The sequence below is a fragment of the Festucalex cinctus genome, chromosome 10, assembly GCF_051991245.1.
Source record: "Festucalex cinctus isolate MCC-2025b chromosome 10, RoL_Fcin_1.0, whole genome shotgun sequence".
Lineage (NCBI taxonomy): Eukaryota > Metazoa > Chordata > Actinopteri > Syngnathiformes > Syngnathidae > Festucalex > Festucalex cinctus.
In genome coordinates this window covers 24474824-24491182 of record NC_135420.1, presented here as the reverse complement: position 1 = coordinate 24491182, position 16359 = coordinate 24474824, and the positions used below count along the sequence as shown (strand labels likewise).

The window sequence follows — 16359 nt, the reverse complement described above, 5'->3', positions numbered from 1 at the left end:
TTTTTATTAACAGTGCAGGCCAATGTACTGTAACTTCAACAATAACGTATGATTAATGGGACTGTTTCTTTAATAACCAATCACAATTCAAAGTTATTGGCGATGATGGTCGGCTCAAAACTGTTTAACTTGCAAACATGTCAAAACACGCACTAAAATACATGAATGTGTGACATAATTTAAGAAGACAAAATCCCACGACAGTCCCTTTTGACTCACATTTTTTTTTTCTTACAACAATGCATTTTTCGAGCTAGATTAAAAAGAAATTAATCTACACGAGACCGAGTGATTACACATAGTAAGATTGCAGGTCCTCCGAGGCCCTCTGGTGGACATAAGGAAAATTACAAAACTTTAGTTTTGTTAGTGAAACATTTAAAACATTACAACCTCCAAAAAACAAAACTTCTCCAACAAATTCCGTAAAATTGAACTTTAAGATTTTAATCCAGGACTTCAGAATATGAATATTCTGAATATGAATGTATTTACTGAAAATAAATTGTATGGTGGCATTATCTCAACCTTGGTGTTTTTGTCTAATAGATTCTTTCTTTCTTTCTTTCTTTCTTTCTTTCTTTCTTTCTTTCTTTCTCTCGCTTTCTTTCTTTCTCTCGCTTTCTTTCTCTCTTTCTCTCTTTCTCTCTTTCTCACTTTGTTTCCAGTACCAAACTTCACCAGTGAGTGGAGCCATGTTTCCTTCTTGAGATGCTAATGCCACTGTCTTGTCTTATTAAGATGTCAGTACAATCGCTGACTCACCAGTTTAATTCGTTCCATGACCAAATTCATATAAATACTTTCTTGCCACTCCCAGTTGAAGTTGAGTGTCAAACAAAGAGAATTACACTTTGTGTATTTAATAGCTTAAATAGTGAAGTTTTTGTTTTTTTTAGCTTAATGCTAGTGATCAATTTGGAATGAGTAGCATAAAGTATGAGGGACCAACAATTATATCGACAGTTAATATAACAATACTCATAGGCGTAATAGTATTTATCATTTATAAAGATCACCTAATAATTCAGATTTATTTTTATTTTTTTAATTTTATTTGGTCTAAGGGTTGTTTATATCGGATGTAATGAACTGTCCAACCACTAAGTGGCGTAACACTATTATTGGTTTCCACTGTATTAATTTAAAAGAAGAAGAGTGAAAACAGGAAGTATTTCAAGAGCTGCCGAGTTTTTGCTGATGATTATTGAAGCTCACGTCCTCTTCAATCCTGCTTCTTATGCCTAATGAAATCAACGCTAGTACGTTCATTTTATAATATACATCTTTGGGCATGATTATTGATGTATATTGTAAGATTCAGAAAAAAAAACAGGATTTGTTTATTTGTTTATTGAGTTATCTATTGCTCTTTCTTGCGCTCTCTCTCGCAAAATCTGTATTTGTACTCTTTTCGAAGTGCGTTCAAACAACTTTAAAGAAAAATAAGTGCCGTCAATGTTATAAAAACATGCCGAGAGAGTCATTTCATGAATTTTTGTTACTTCCGAACACTGAGACCTGTTTAAACATCAGGCAACTAGCAGTTGAGGCTGTTAAAAATAAAAATTGAGACGGATTCGCTTTAGGCCCGCGAAACACCGTAATCAAGTCGGCAAGCCTTAAAATAACAATTAGCCACCAAAAAGAAGAGGGATGATTATAAATTCAAGATTCCCGGCTGTCGACGGGGAAGATCTATGGGGGTCCGACGGTTTTAGTGATGGAAGGAGGGGGGTTGAGTTTTTGCAATCAGCGTTAAATCGAGCCGTTTTGTGGCTGTGTGATTGTCAAGTGGGCCATTACTTGTTGATAAGAGCACTTTTTTTTTTTTTTTTTTTTTTTTTTTTTTTTTTTTCCCCCCTCGTGGCCCTGATTGGGGCCAAGCATGCTGCTTTTCACTTGCGCCGTCCCGGCGCAATCAGGCCCCTTTTTTCAGCCCATTGCCATTTTTACTGCTGTGATTTCTGCCCCCCAAGCCCCCTACTCAGACCCCCCCCCAGCCACTCCTTCCCTTTCAGATTCAATGAGTCGCCATTTACAGCAAGGAGAAAAGGTCACGCTAATCTGCGAGTGTCAATTGTAATCTAACCTGCCGACCTGATTTCAATTAAGTCTGTGGAAGGGACACATTAACGAGCGCTTCAGAGGTCAAATGCGCTTTGCTTGGAGGGAAAAACTCACACACTCCCTGAATGGCAGCTATATTGAGATTTTTTTTTGTTTTTTTTTTTGGTCTTTTGTCTTGCAGAACCCAAGCGAGTTTTAGCTTGACGTCACAAACTGGTGGCTGGATTGTCGTCCAGGTCCTGACGAAGCAAAGCAGCCCCGTGACCAGTTAATTACCAGCACCATGTTCGACTTTTGGTATGATGTTCCTTTTTTTTGGATATGCTGTGTTAACATTTATGCCAGATGCAGCGATTATGCAATGTAAAATGTTCATTAGTGTTTGGAAATGTATTGTTTTGTTTTGTGTTGTAGTATCGTCAAGAAATTCAAAATGGTGGCACGGTCAAAATTGGCGAGAAAATTCTGTGTCCATTTTTAAAATGAATAACAGCCCTTGAACTTTAATCCAAAGAAATGCCAAGAAACATCAAATGTGCAAATAGTAGCAGTGCTTTACATTTACATATACAAATTCTAGTTAGGTGATTTTTATTTTTTTTATTTTGATTGAACCGGTCTGGAGGTAATCAAGCTTGGGTGCAGTCAATAATAATGAACTCAGCTTTCAAGAAAACGTGACTAGCCACAGTTAATTCATTCATTTAACGAGAAGTTTTTCCACAGCAATTGTATCTGCTGGTTAACTGTATTCCAGAGGTGTCCAAGCAACGGCCCGGGGGCCATTTGCGGCCCGTCGTCCATTTTTCAGTGGCCCGCGACATATGCTAAATATGCAATTTGACTCCGTTCAAATAGAATAAACAAAACAAAAATGTTTGGAGATGGTCAAAGTAAGAAGGGAGGGTATCGAAAAACAGGTGCCATTCATTAAAGGTTATTTTAGTTAACTAAAACTAAAATTCAAAAAACAATATTGTTACCGAAATAAAATTAAAACGAAAATGCTTTTTAAAAAAACGAAAACTAACTGAAACTACAGTACATTTTATTTTTACAAAACTAACTAAAATTATAGCAAACATGTCCTTCGTTTTAGTCTTTGCTAATTAATTTAATGCATGAGCCTTTGGGGATGATTTGAAACGTGATTTTTAGTTGATTTATTTTGATATGAACCGGAATAATGACATTTGAAAGTGTGTCACACAGAAGTGACGTCATCTAGCAGCAGCCAATAGAAAAGCACCTTCAGATGACATTTTTTAAATATTGCGCACAAGTAATACACATTTATTTTAACAAAACTAAAACTAATACTGAATCTAACAAACTAAACTAAAACTAAGCATTTTTTGAAAGAACGAAACTAATAAAAACTAACAGAACCACCCTGAAAACTAATAAATGAAATGAAATGAAAAATTCCAAAACTATTATAACCCTACTGCCATATTACATAATACATAATAAATTGGTTTATATACTGTAGCATTTTTCTAAATATGCAAAAGCACAAATCAATTATTTGTACAATTTTTAGGATTAAACACAATTTCTCTTCATAACATTACGTGGCCCTTGCGTCCTTCGGATTTTCTGTATGTGGCCCTCAAATGAAAAAGTTTGGACACGCCTGCTGTATTCGATCGCGGAATTCCACCGGCATGGTTGAAACTATTACAAACTGCCTGTGATGCCCACATACCCTCATGTGATCACAACAAGTCCTCATCATCCATCCATGTCATTTTATTTACACTTTCCTTCCTTCCTCTGGTGACTGCAGGAGTGTTTTTATAACGTAGCACATGGCAGCATCCAGACGTGATGTCACAAGGTAGTCGTAGGAGTTTTTTTTTTTTTTTTTTGTCGACATTGTTTTTGTCTGCTCCGTATCCCGCAAAACGCAACCGTAACACGCAAAATGCCACTCGCGGCCGATTGGCATCTGGGCAACATGCGGGCTCCTCTGATGGACGCGAGCTGCTAACGATGTCTTTACGTCTGCCCTTTTGATGATTAAAAAAAAAAAACACTTGATTTTGTCACTTTTTGACCTCTTGATCCCAAGCGAGGGTTCGGTCGGTGAGCGTGCGCGCTTGGAAAGGCCTTATCTGATGGAAAGGGCATTCATTGTCGCCGGCCGGAACGGGACGCATCTTCCAGGAGGCACGCTAGGACTGCGAAAGCTCTCCTGAGATGAGCCGATACGGAAGGCTCATGTAGTTTCATGCTGATGCAGGTTGGGAGCGACTGAGACCTCCTGCAAGGCAATAAAGAGAGAGAGAGAGAAAAAAAATGTCGCAATATGTTATCTTTTAACTCATTGACTGCCATTGACGGAAAAAGACGTCAAATAATGCATTTTTGCTGGGCTGGCAGTGAATGTGTTAAACACAATGTGCCAATATATTTTGTGATTATATTGCAGCATCATTTTTTCCCTTTTTTCTTTTTTTAAGGCAAATTTTGCTTAAAAATCCGTCAATTTTGGTTACATCTCATCTTAACTCATTGACTGCCATTGACGGAAAAAGACGTCAAATAATGCATTTTTGCTGGGCTGGCAGTGAATGTGTTAAACACAATGTGCCAATATATTTTGTGATTATATTGCAGCATCATTTTTTCCTTTTTTTCTTTTTTTAAGGCAAATTTTGCTTAAAAATCCGTCAATTTTGGTTACATCTCATCTTAACTCATTGACTGCCATTGACGGAAAAAGACATCAAATAATGCATTTTTGCTGGGCTGGCAGTGAATGTGTTAAGGACTTCATGTTTTCTCGTATCTTGTTTTGCTACTTGTTTACAGTTAGCGAGTCCCAAACCAACTCGATTGGGTTACTAATTGTACCATAGTCAGTACAAGAAATTAAAAATAAATGTAGCACTTCATCTACACTTTATGTTGACCAAAGGGGCCCAAAAATGTCATGACCGTGTTTTGCATGTGTGTTATTTGGGGCCAGGGTTATGTTCGGGTCATGACCGTGCGGTCAAGTGTCTGCTTTGAACTAATGTAACAGCATCTAGTTTCAACTGGTAATACGCTATGTGATGTCAGGATACAAAGGTTATGTTTGGGTCATGACCGTGTGGTCAAGGGTCTGTTTTGAATAGGGACGCACGATATTTATCGGACCGATACAATATCCGCTGATATGGGAAATTATGACGTCATTTTTCATCGGCCCGATATGTAAATTTTAGCCGATAAATCTATTAAAGTCTGTCTTCAACGTAAGGACCCTACAATACACCAAGTCGCGCTGCTTAAGTCTTGTATAGACCATGTTGCGCTGATTACATCATCTATCACGCCTCTTGCTCTTGTAGACCGGCATCTAAAAAAAAAAATAAAAAAAAGCTACTAAAACATCAGTTTTTCCATTCCTGGATGAACAAATTGCAGATTATATGTAGGCTATATTCAATATAAAAATACAAACAAACAAATATATCGGTTATCGGTATCGGTATCGACCATACAAAGCAGGAAATTATCGGTTATCGGTATCGGTTGAAATTTTTCATATCGTGCATCACTAGTTTTGAACTGATGTAACCGGCATCAATTTTCAACTGGTCTTAAGCTATGTGATGTCAAGAATCTTTAATCTCTTTATCGAGTCAACAGCCAATCAAGATAATTCCATGTCAGTCCTGTTACCCATGCTCATGTCTAGCCACAACCAATCAGATCGTTTCCCTGTCTATATAAGCGTAACTGACAAGCGTGTGTTTTGTCGGATTATTTGTCTGTCGAGCTGGCTCCTATTTTCCTCGATGCCTTCTCATTTCTGGTCAAGTCAAGTTAGTTCCGTGCCTCTTGATGTTATGCGAAAAAAGTGTTAAATTCTTATTTGTGTCTGTACTTTTGGGATCCAACCCCAGAACATAACGCAAAAACTTTTAAAGTACGTTTTTACTTTGCATTTTTTTAGTGGGGCTGAGAGGTTTTTTTTTTTTTTTGTTTTTTTTTTCAGTTCTCACACTCCAAAAAAAACAAAACAACTCTCACTTAACCAACAAAACAGAAAACGCGAAACCCAACAAGCTTTTCAAAAACACTCTCTCCAAAATAACTCTCACATAAATGAAAATCACTGAAACTCACCTAAGAAGACATTCTCACAAATACCACATCACACTTGACCCCTCTTATTCACAGAAATAAAGACCTCTCACACAATTGGACAAAAGATCTCATGTTTATCTCTTTAAAAAAAAGAAAACTGCCCTCAGAGGAAAAACTCACACTCACAAAACTCTGCCTGCACCAAAAAATTCACTGACCACTCAAAAACTCTTATTCGTAGAAAAACAAAAAACTCACAAAATGAAAGTCCTTCACATAAAGCCGCTGCTGTTTTTCATGTGTTTGGGGGGTTATTTTATAGTTCTCTGATGGCTGTGAAAGGTTTTTGTATGATTTTGTATGATATTTTTTAGCGTATGTGCTTGCGAGTGAGAGAGCGAGCGAGTTTGAATTACACTGACTGTAGTTAAATCCTCCACAGTCAGCAAAAAACTTTCACACACTCATGCACCTATGAAACCTAATTCCTAAATAACTCTCACGCAAAAAAAATTTTTTGCACTCACCAAACATTTTTGCAAGCACCAAAAAAAATTCAATGCTCACTCGAAAACTTATTCATACAAAATATGCCTCTCACAAAATGAAAATCTCTCACATGAAGCCACAAAACTGTTGTAACTACAAAACACACAAAATCTCTCTCTCTCGACATCAACTACAAAAAAACATTCACTCACACAAAAACCCTCATACACAAGAAAAACCCACACCTTTTCACTGCCACTGAAAACTCATACATACACCTTCCACACATGCACACATCCACAAAAACTCTCACGCCAAACAAAATCTTTTGCACTCTCTCAATAAAATCTCACATATAAAAAAAAAAAAGAATCTTATTCACACCAAATAAATACACAAAATAAAATGTCATATATACCTCACCACAAAAATGTTCAAAAACATGCACTGAAGTTTTTTTTGTTGTTGTTTTTTTTTGTCCTTCCAGCAACTCATCCCTGCGGTATTTTATTATTATCCTTGTATTTTCTCTTCTTTGCACTCTTGCAAGGAAACCACACAGGTAGGCAGGGAATCGCTGGGTGGGCGGGCTTGTGGCATAAGCTGACATATTATGAAATGTGAAATATGAATTGTGATCCTCCCTCGGGAAGGATTCGTTTGCGGGAGGACGACGACGAAGAAGAAGAAGAAAGAAGAAGAAGAAGAAAGCAACAGACATGCGCTGGAAAAGGGAGGCCAAAGTTCAACGCTGCATCCTGGCTGGAAGCTCCGGCGAGGAGGTGAGGACATGGCCGGGGATGGAGGGCCCTCGCTTGGGCACCGGGACGGCGCGGGGCCGCCTTGTGGGTCCGGTTTGGCTGGAGCTCAATATTAGAACTTAATTGCTCTCGCCTGCGATCTGCGTAGAAATCCAATCCTGCTTCCTTCCCTCGTCGTTAAAAATCAAGTAGTTAATGAGACCTCTTCATTTTTTCTAACGTTGACTTTTTTTTAATCGCTGCTATTAAATAAATCAACGCCCTTTTAGCAGGGAGTTGTTGGAAGCATTTACCGGTAAAAAAAAAAAAAAAAAAAAAAAAAAGAAATTAGTGTCGGCTCAAGTGTGTTCTGTTTGTCCAAGTAATGACTCCTCTTCAATTTGCAATTGGCGTCGTCATGGTGAGCAAGTGAGCGGGCAGCTGATGATATTTATGGCAAGCGGGAGGAAGGCCGAGGAGGGGGTCATTGAACGCACCACGCGCTCAGCGACCAAACACGCAAAACGCGGAGAGGAAAATAAAAACAGAAAACGACGCGTGCGCATGGGACGACTCCAAAGACAACATTTTGGACACGGGAGACTTCCTGGTAGGGAAGATGAGACAGAAATATACTTTTTATTAATTTATTCACTTATATGATGCAATGCAAATGTCCTTGTTATTTTTTAAATATACGATTTAGCGCACGTAAAACACGCAAAAAAAAAAAAAAAAACTTTAATAGGACGAAAATGATTTCGTGTACATGCTAATAGTTTGCAGCAAAGTATTTTAAGCATTTTAAGGCTAAATGTTTATGGGTCATTTTTTTAATTAATTGGAATTATAAGTATCTTGCGTACTGTAATTTGTAAAGTACCACGTTTTATTTTGTTTTTTTTTCGTTTTTTGTTTTTGGCCCAAACCTCAAAAGTTGTAATTTGTAAGAATTTGTCGGGAAAAAGACTATTACGCTATAAATGGACATTGTTTTTGCACCTTAATTTTGAAGATTTTTTTTTTGCACGTGTTCACTTTTAAACAATGACAAAAGACAAATAGGACTTTTTTTCAATTGTCAATTGACTACTGAATTTTTGGGTGTTTTTTTGTGTGTGTGTTTTTTTGTTTGTTTGTTTGTTTTAATAAAAGGACAAATTTTTTTATCTGATTTTTTTTTTCCCCTAAAAAAACCCCCAAACAAACCAGCAAATATTTTTTCACGTGACTGTAAATTAGGACAACCTCCAAACTTTTAATATGCCCCATATGGGTCACTTGAAATCCATAATGGTTTTTTTTTAATCCAGCAGTTTGAAGGGCATACTCATTTATTGAAATTAATAATAATGCATTCCTTTTTGTACAAAATGCTTGAGATCTTCACTGGGAGAAAGTTGTGATGTACTCGTGAAGACAACATTAAGGATGAGGCTTTTAAACTATACGGGAACTTGCGTAAATTACCAATGCAATATACTTTTCAAGCAAATGTTCTTATTTTTACACTTGGTTAGCGCTCCAAAAACAAACGTAGGCTATGCATTGATATTTAAAAATTGCATTCTTTTAAGTATTTTGTTGCAAAATTGCTTTCATTTGCTGTCATCAACATAGCCTGTCTTTTTTTTCCCCTCTTTTTTTTTTAAATTATTATTATTAAACAATGCTGAATATGCTGTTGAGTTCTCACCAAATGTTTATTAAGAAATGACTGTAAAGATGATATTTTGCACCCAATTGCTCCAATTTCCTTCTAACTTAAAACCTGATTTTTTTTGTTTTAAATAATGCATTTTTTGTTGTACTAAATGCTTGAGATTTTTGCCTGGAGAGAACAAAAGGACTCCGATGATAACATTTTGGACACACAGCGAGTCTTCATAAAATGCATTTTCTCCATATTTTCTTCATAATATGTCACTTTCCCTGTCACTCTAATATAGTCCATGAGAGTGATGAAAATGTGTTCAACAAAAAACAACCTTGGTAACAATGTGCACTAAAGTATATTAGAATGTGTAATTTTGAGTAAAACTCAATTAAGTTAGATGTACTTGCCACTAACCTCAGCTGTTGTAAAACATCTTAATTGATGACATTCCTTTAACACAATAACTAATCTGAAAATATGAAGTCAAGCTATTGTGACATTTTAATTCAATTCAACTTAATTTTGTTCTGTTTCAAAATTGCAATTATTTGATTTAAGTTGAGCACAAATCAAACAATAATGCCGTTTGTCGGTTTATTTTTTTTATTTAAATGAACCTTTAGTCACTGAACAAAAAAAAACAAAAAAAAATGGATATAATATTAACTAAAAAAAAAAATGAAAAAAAGCTGGAATAATGTAAACAATGAAAGTGGACAAAAATGGATATTTATTTAAAAAAAATATACACCAAAATTGCCGTTATTTGCCATCATTTTGACAATTATGTTGAATTTTGCCATGAGAATAGGAAGAAATAAAACAAGGCTTTTTTTTTATTTTTTTTAAACAATAAGTCAAATTAGGTCCCTAATAGGTCACTTTTCTATTAATAAATTTTGATTTTTTTGATTATTTTTTTTTTTTACAAATTTTATCTATCTGGAAGCTATCAAAAGAGAATAATCTGAAAAAAATATGTGATGAAAGTTTTTTTTGTGTGTGACAAAAAGTGCTTGAAGTGCACGTTGTCTTCCGTTTGTGTTGCAGGCGGAGGTTGCGGACGACGAGGTGGGCTCCAGCCTGCAGACGATGTCGACTGAGCCTCTTCTCACCTCAAGTGTGTGCGTGTGCGCCAGCTGCAATCAAGAAATAGTCGATAAATATTTATTGAAGGTATTTTTCGAATATTGCTGTGCATTATTATTGTGTGTGTGTGTGTGGCTGTGTGCATGCAATGATGAAATGATGGCTTGATATTGAGCCAAGGTATTTTATTTTTATTATCATTTTCATTGCAGCTTGTTGTGTGTTTGTGGTTTAATTGAAGTATTTGTGCCTCGCAGGCCCAGAAAAGAAATAAACAGTTGTCTTCTTTGTGTGTATGCGTGTGTGTGTGCGTGCGTGCATACATTGCAGGTGAGCGACCTGTCCTGGCACGTGCGCTGCCTTTGCTGCAGCGTGTGCCAAGCGGCGCTGGGAGGCCACACCAGCTGCTACATTAAGGACAAGGAGGTCTTCTGCAAGATGGATTACTTCAGGTAGGGGTGTGTACACTTTTGCAAACACGTCATCTCAATCGTTTATTTTTACTTCTAGTGTCAAAACCTTTTTTTTTTTTTTTTAAATATAGCATTTCAGTTGTGCAGGTTATAGGTCACATGAATTGATCCTGGTTATTAGAACAGGGGTGTGTAGACTTTTTATAACCAATGGTATGGGAACACTAGCTAAATTACAGCACCTGAAATGTAATAGGAATTAAATATGCATATAAATTATTATTATTATTATTATTATTATTGTTATACCTAATTACAGCTAAATTACAGTACCTGAAATGTAATGGGAATTAAACATGCATATAAACAATAATAATTATTATTATTGTTATCATTATTATTATTATTATTATTATTATTATTATGCTAAATTAAAGCTAAATTACAGCACCTGAAATGTAATGGGAATTAAATATGCATATAAATTATTATTATTATTATTATTATTATTATTATTATTATGCGAAATTACAGCACCTGAAATGTAATGGGAATTAAATATGCATATCAATTATTATTATTATTATTATTATTATTATTATTATTATTGTTATACCTAATTACAGCTAAATTACAGTACCTGAAATGTAATGGGAATTAAATATGCATATAAACAATAATAATTATTATTATTGTTATTATTATTATTATTATTATTATTATTATTATTATTATGCTAAATTAAAGCTAAATTACAGCACCTGAAATGTAATGGGAATTAAATATGCATATAAATTATTATTATTATTATTATTATTATTATTATTATGCGAAATTACAGCACCTGAAATGTAATGGGAATTAAATATGCATATCAATTATTATTATTATTATTATTATTATTATTATTATTATTATTATGCTAAATTACCGCTGAATTACAGCACCTGAAATGTAATGGGAATTAAATATGCATATCAATTATTATTATTATTATTATTACTATTATTATTGTTGTTGTTGTTATTAATTTCACGCATGCAGGATATTTTAAAATGTGACAAAAACACATTTCCGAATGTACAAATACTATGTCTGAAAGGAAAAATAAATAAGAATTAAAAAAAAAGTAATCCGACATCACGACTCAATTATTTCCTTATGAATTGCGATGACAGTTATGACTGATGCCCGGTTGTTGTTTTTGCGTCGCAGAAGGTTCGGCACGTGGTGCGCGTGCTGCGGCCGCCACATCCACGCCAGCGACTGGGTGCGGCGCGCCAAGGGCAACGTTTACCACCTGGCCTGCTTCGCCTGCTTCTCGTGCAAGAGGCAGCTGTCCACCGGGGAGGAGTTTGCCCTGGTGGAAGACAAGGTCCTCTGCAGGGTCCACTACGACTGCATGCTGGACAAGCTCAAGAGGGCCACCGACAAAGGTGACTTTTGAAAAATCATGTCAGCTTTTGACAGGTATTCAATTTTTGTTTAGTTTCTTTTTAAGTTTGACAGATAAAAGCTTGTCTAATACCGATTTTACTGCTAATTTATCGCTATATACTGTAAATATAGTGTTCAAAGCAAACATGGCGAAGCAGCAATTAGCTGTTATGCTGCATACAAAAGGAACATGTTGCCAAAAGAAGTCGAGTTAGCCCCAGGTCTAAAGTTTTTTTTAGAAAAAAAAAAAAAAGATTTACAAAAAATCTTTGTAAGAACCTAAAAGATAACCAAATATTCAAACATAAAAAAAAAAAAAATGGACAAAGGATTTGAAACTTCTGCCAGTTATTCACATCTTCATTGTTGTAATTATTCAGGAACCAAGAAAGAAGTGACACTACTGAGTTTATTTCTTGTGTTGGTCCGCCACCTAGTGGCTCACTAGCTGACTTTCGTTCAATTTATTATGTGTGAGCTAAATGATAGTTAGCGTTTTTGTTGACTCACAATGGTCATCACTAGAGTGCTAATCAACATTGTTAGCCGTTTAGCATTAGCATTTTCATGAACTTTAACTCACGATTAACCTTAGTACTTAAAAAAAACAAAACAACAACCTATATATTTAGATTTTTCAAAGGCATAATCTATGATACTACTAATCTATGATGATAATACTCACTTGCCAAAAATAGGACTTTTTTTTTTTTTTTTTTCAAATTTTGTGCCAATTCTTCTCATTATGAGCAACTTTACTGCATTATGATAATTGCAGGCAGCAACGTAAATATGGAGGGTGCCGTGCCCACCGAACAAGAAATTAACCAGCCCAAACCATCCAAGAGAGCGAGGACCAGCTTCACTGCCGACCAGCTACAGGTAAAAAAAAAAATCTAGTTTGCCTTATTAATAAAAATATTGTGGAATTTAAGAGAACATTTTTTTTTTTACATATACTGTATAAAATAGTCTTGATATTTTTGAATTATTGTATAAAGGCATAATATTTTATATCACTTTTTTTGTGTGCGGATTTGGATTTCATAATTATATTATTTGTATTTTATTTTTATTTTTTATTTTTTGGTCTTTTTCAAATGCAGGTGATGCAGGCACAGTTTGCCCAGGACAACAACCCGGATGCTCAAACCCTGCAAAAACTGGCTGAGCAGACGGGCCTCAGTCGAAGAGTCATACAGGTTCACTGTGTAGTAAATAAAAAAAAAAACAGCCACCACCATAATAAATGTTAATATTAAATATGATCATTTCACATTACTATAAGGTCCGACTTTCTTGTTTAGGTTTGGTTCCAGAACTGCCGAGCGCGTCACAAGAAGCACGTGAGCCCCAATCACACTTCCGGCGCCGCCCTGACCGCTCTGCAGCCCGCCCGCCTGGCCCCGCCCACGCCCACCCCCGAGGAGCTGCAGTACACAAGCTACGGCGGTCCGGAAGGTTCCATGCTGTCGGCACTGCACTCCTTCATCGACAGTGAGCACCGGGCTTTTTATGAACTACTATACGAGTGACTGCTTTTCACCGCAATCAGCATTTTTTCACGTGTGTCACATGGCAATGCGCGAGAGTGGTGATTCTCAAAGTGCGCCGGCTCCCTCTAGTGGCCCGCTCTTTAAGTACAGTTAGGTTGTGTTGAACTTGTACAATACATTTGCATTATTCAAAAAAGGTTCAGAATTGTCTATAGAGGCCACAAGATGGCGGCAACTGCTTTTATTTTATGGAGGATGTTTTCGATTATAGAAGCTCCTCTCTGCATATCATTTCGTTTTTACTTTAATGCCCCTTATAGAGCACCGTGAAAATTCCAGGTGGGCCGCCAGAGGGCGCCATTGAGTCACAATGACGCAGTAACATCAGATCCATTGATACGCTGCCATAAAATTGAGAAGATTCATTAATAAAAGATGGTTAAAGATGAAATGCAAATGTGGTGGACCCAACGTTCTTTTGTGTAGCACTCGCGCTACCACTGCTGCGACTTGTAGCACACACTGTGACAATCACTGGATTAGTTTGTGCAGGTGTACCTAATGAAGTGGCCGATTAGCGTGCAGCTAGCTAGCATTTTCCTTCCAGAGGCCATTTTAGGTTTGGTTGTCCTCAGGGGGTATTGCGCAAATTTATGATGCAATGATTGAAAACGTTTCTGTATTGTGTTATATTCTAATTATTATTGAAAAAGGTTATGATCGTTGCAAAGTGTGAAATGTTATTCATGTAACCTGCCTCAAAATGTTTGATTTTCTGTCATATTGTGGAGCCTCCCTGCTTGAATTTGCTGAATATTTGTGAAACCTCAGAACGAAGCATCAGAAGGTCTGAAAATGTAATTTATTGTGTGTATGTGGAGTGTCTTTAATTGAAAAATAAATGTCTAATTTCACAAACAAAAGTGATGAATGGGAATAACTATTAACATACATGTTACAACTTTTAAAACATTAAAAAAAATATTTTTTATTTTTTTTTTTAGAAAAAAAAGGCAAATTCAAGAAGAAATTCAAATTTTTCCAAAGTAAATAGCTGTTTTATTATAGAAGACTAATTTTCCAAGAAAAAGTCAAGTTTTTAGAAAAAAGAAAACAGATTTTTCAAGATTTTTTCCAAGAAAATTGTTGTTTTTTTTTAAAGGTAAAAATGTATTTTTTTTTCAAATGAAAAAGTAGTTCTTGTCTTAAAGAAAAAAAATATTTTTTGTCTTGTTTCCTCAAAAATTTTGGTTTGTATTTGAGAAAGTAATGCACTTGAAAGAAAGAAAAACGTGTTTTTTCAGGATTTATTTCCAAGATAAAACATAGTATTTTAAAAGGAAGTCCTTTAATTAAAAAAAAAAAAAAGTTTTGAAGAAAAAACATTTTCCCATGATAGAGAGGTGTATTTGAAAGGTAAAAATAAAATGTATTGATTTATTTTTACTATTTTTAAAGCTATTTTCCATTTTATTTTTTTTTAAGTAAAAAGTCGTATTTAAAAGATATGTTTTGAAGGAGTATTTTTTTTTTCACGACAAAAATGTATATTTTTTTTTAAAGGGAAAAAGGAAGAAAAAGTCATTTGAGAGAAAAAAAATATTTTGAACAAAAATATGGCCTTTTTTTTTTTGAATAACTTTTTTTGCCAAGATTTTTCGTCAAAAAGTAGTATTTTAAATGGGAAAAAAAAAGAAGTCATATTTTGAAAGAAGAAGTCAGGAAAAAAAATTCTGGATAATCAAGTGGTGTTCGAGCGTTCCCAGAGGAAAATATGGAAGATTTCTTGCTGCTGAGGAAGTCCGCCACACGTAGAAGGACAACAATGAAAACAAGAAGCCCATTTCAAGTCAAAGCCAATCATTAACTGATCAAACCACATGTTGGAAGAACGGAGGCAAACGCCGGAGAGCCAAATGTCAAAAGTGGATGCACAGAATGGAAGTGTCGAGTATAAAATCTGTGGCGTAACCGCAACTCGTTTGCCAATCAAAACAGTTTCCAGGTATTTTAAGGTTGCTGACATTCTCCGATGTAAATACACAAAAGAGAAAGAATGATGCCATACTAGAAAAAAAAACATCCACCTGTAATGCTCTGCTTGAAAAAACTCGCTTTTTGTGGGTGCGGTTCTGTTAATGCAAGCAACCCGCTCTTCCACCTCCGCTCGTATTGTACAATACTGAATACTGCTTTTGTTGAATCAACATATATTTAGTGATATTTTCGTCACTTAACATATTAGAAATGGGAAATGGCAGCCACCGAAAATATGCCACAACGAACCACGTGACATCATGACGTCTTCTCTTGATAAGTCAAAAGAGTGTAAACAAGAAGAAGTGTAGCCGTACGGGCAAGCGAGTGATACGTGACTGAAGCGGCGCAAACATCAAACGGAGCCAAAGGCAAAAGTGATGTTTGTTGATTGTAATAATTAACTGTAATTTATACATACATAAAACATACATCACCCAGTAATGAGCAACCATTATCATCCCTTGAGTCATCGGTTTTTAGACTGCCATGGAAAAATATTGAACAGACAACATGTAAAGTAATGTATAAGATTTAATAACAGCATGCAGTATGGCTGCTGTGAAGAATTGTCTATTTTCGACGAGGTAATGTGAAAACATGAACTTGCAAATGGCCGCCCCCAACCAGACAGACAGACATAGAAAAATTCCCGCGGAAATTTTGGATGTGACTGCTGACTCTTGCAAGGTGGAAAGCCGAATGCACTGGTCCGTTCTGGGTAACTTCCTACATGTTTAAGCTAACATTAGCATTAGCGTGCTAACTTAGCATGATCATTAGCATGCTAAGCTAACATTAGCATTAGCGTGCTAGCTTAGCATTAGCATGTTAACTTAGCATTAGCA

The 16359-nt window shown here is 35.7% G+C and overlaps 2 protein-coding genes across 11 annotated transcripts in view; both read left to right on the top strand.

Annotated features, from left to right (window-relative positions):
- Positions 1–7368, top strand: part of tnni3k (TNNI3 interacting kinase) — a 39729-nt gene extending 32361 nt beyond the window's left edge. For 9 of the 10 annotated variants that reach the window (XM_077534269.1, XM_077534271.1, XM_077534273.1 and 6 more), the window contains 3 exons: positions 2252–2367; positions 7130–7204; positions 7296–7368. The gene's annotated coding sequence lies outside the window, so the exon portion shown is untranslated. The remainder of the gene's footprint in view (positions 1–2251; positions 2368–7129; positions 7205–7295) is intronic. The other variant, XM_077534263.1, reaches the window with a different exon arrangement.
- A 70-nt stretch (positions 7369–7438) lies between these two features.
- On the top strand, positions 7439–14391 carry LOC144027037 (LIM/homeobox protein Lhx8). Its single transcript, XM_077534320.1, has 7 exons — positions 7439–7992; positions 10090–10215; positions 10459–10580; positions 11757–11977; positions 12757–12860; positions 13085–13180; positions 13286–14391. The coding sequence occupies exons 2-7, from the start codon at positions 10132–10134 to the stop codon at positions 13511–13513; spliced, it is 855 nt and encodes a 284-aa protein (XP_077390446.1). The 5' UTR covers positions 7439–7992; positions 10090–10131; the 3' UTR covers positions 13514–14391.
- Positions 14392–16359: the final 1968 nt, after the last annotated feature.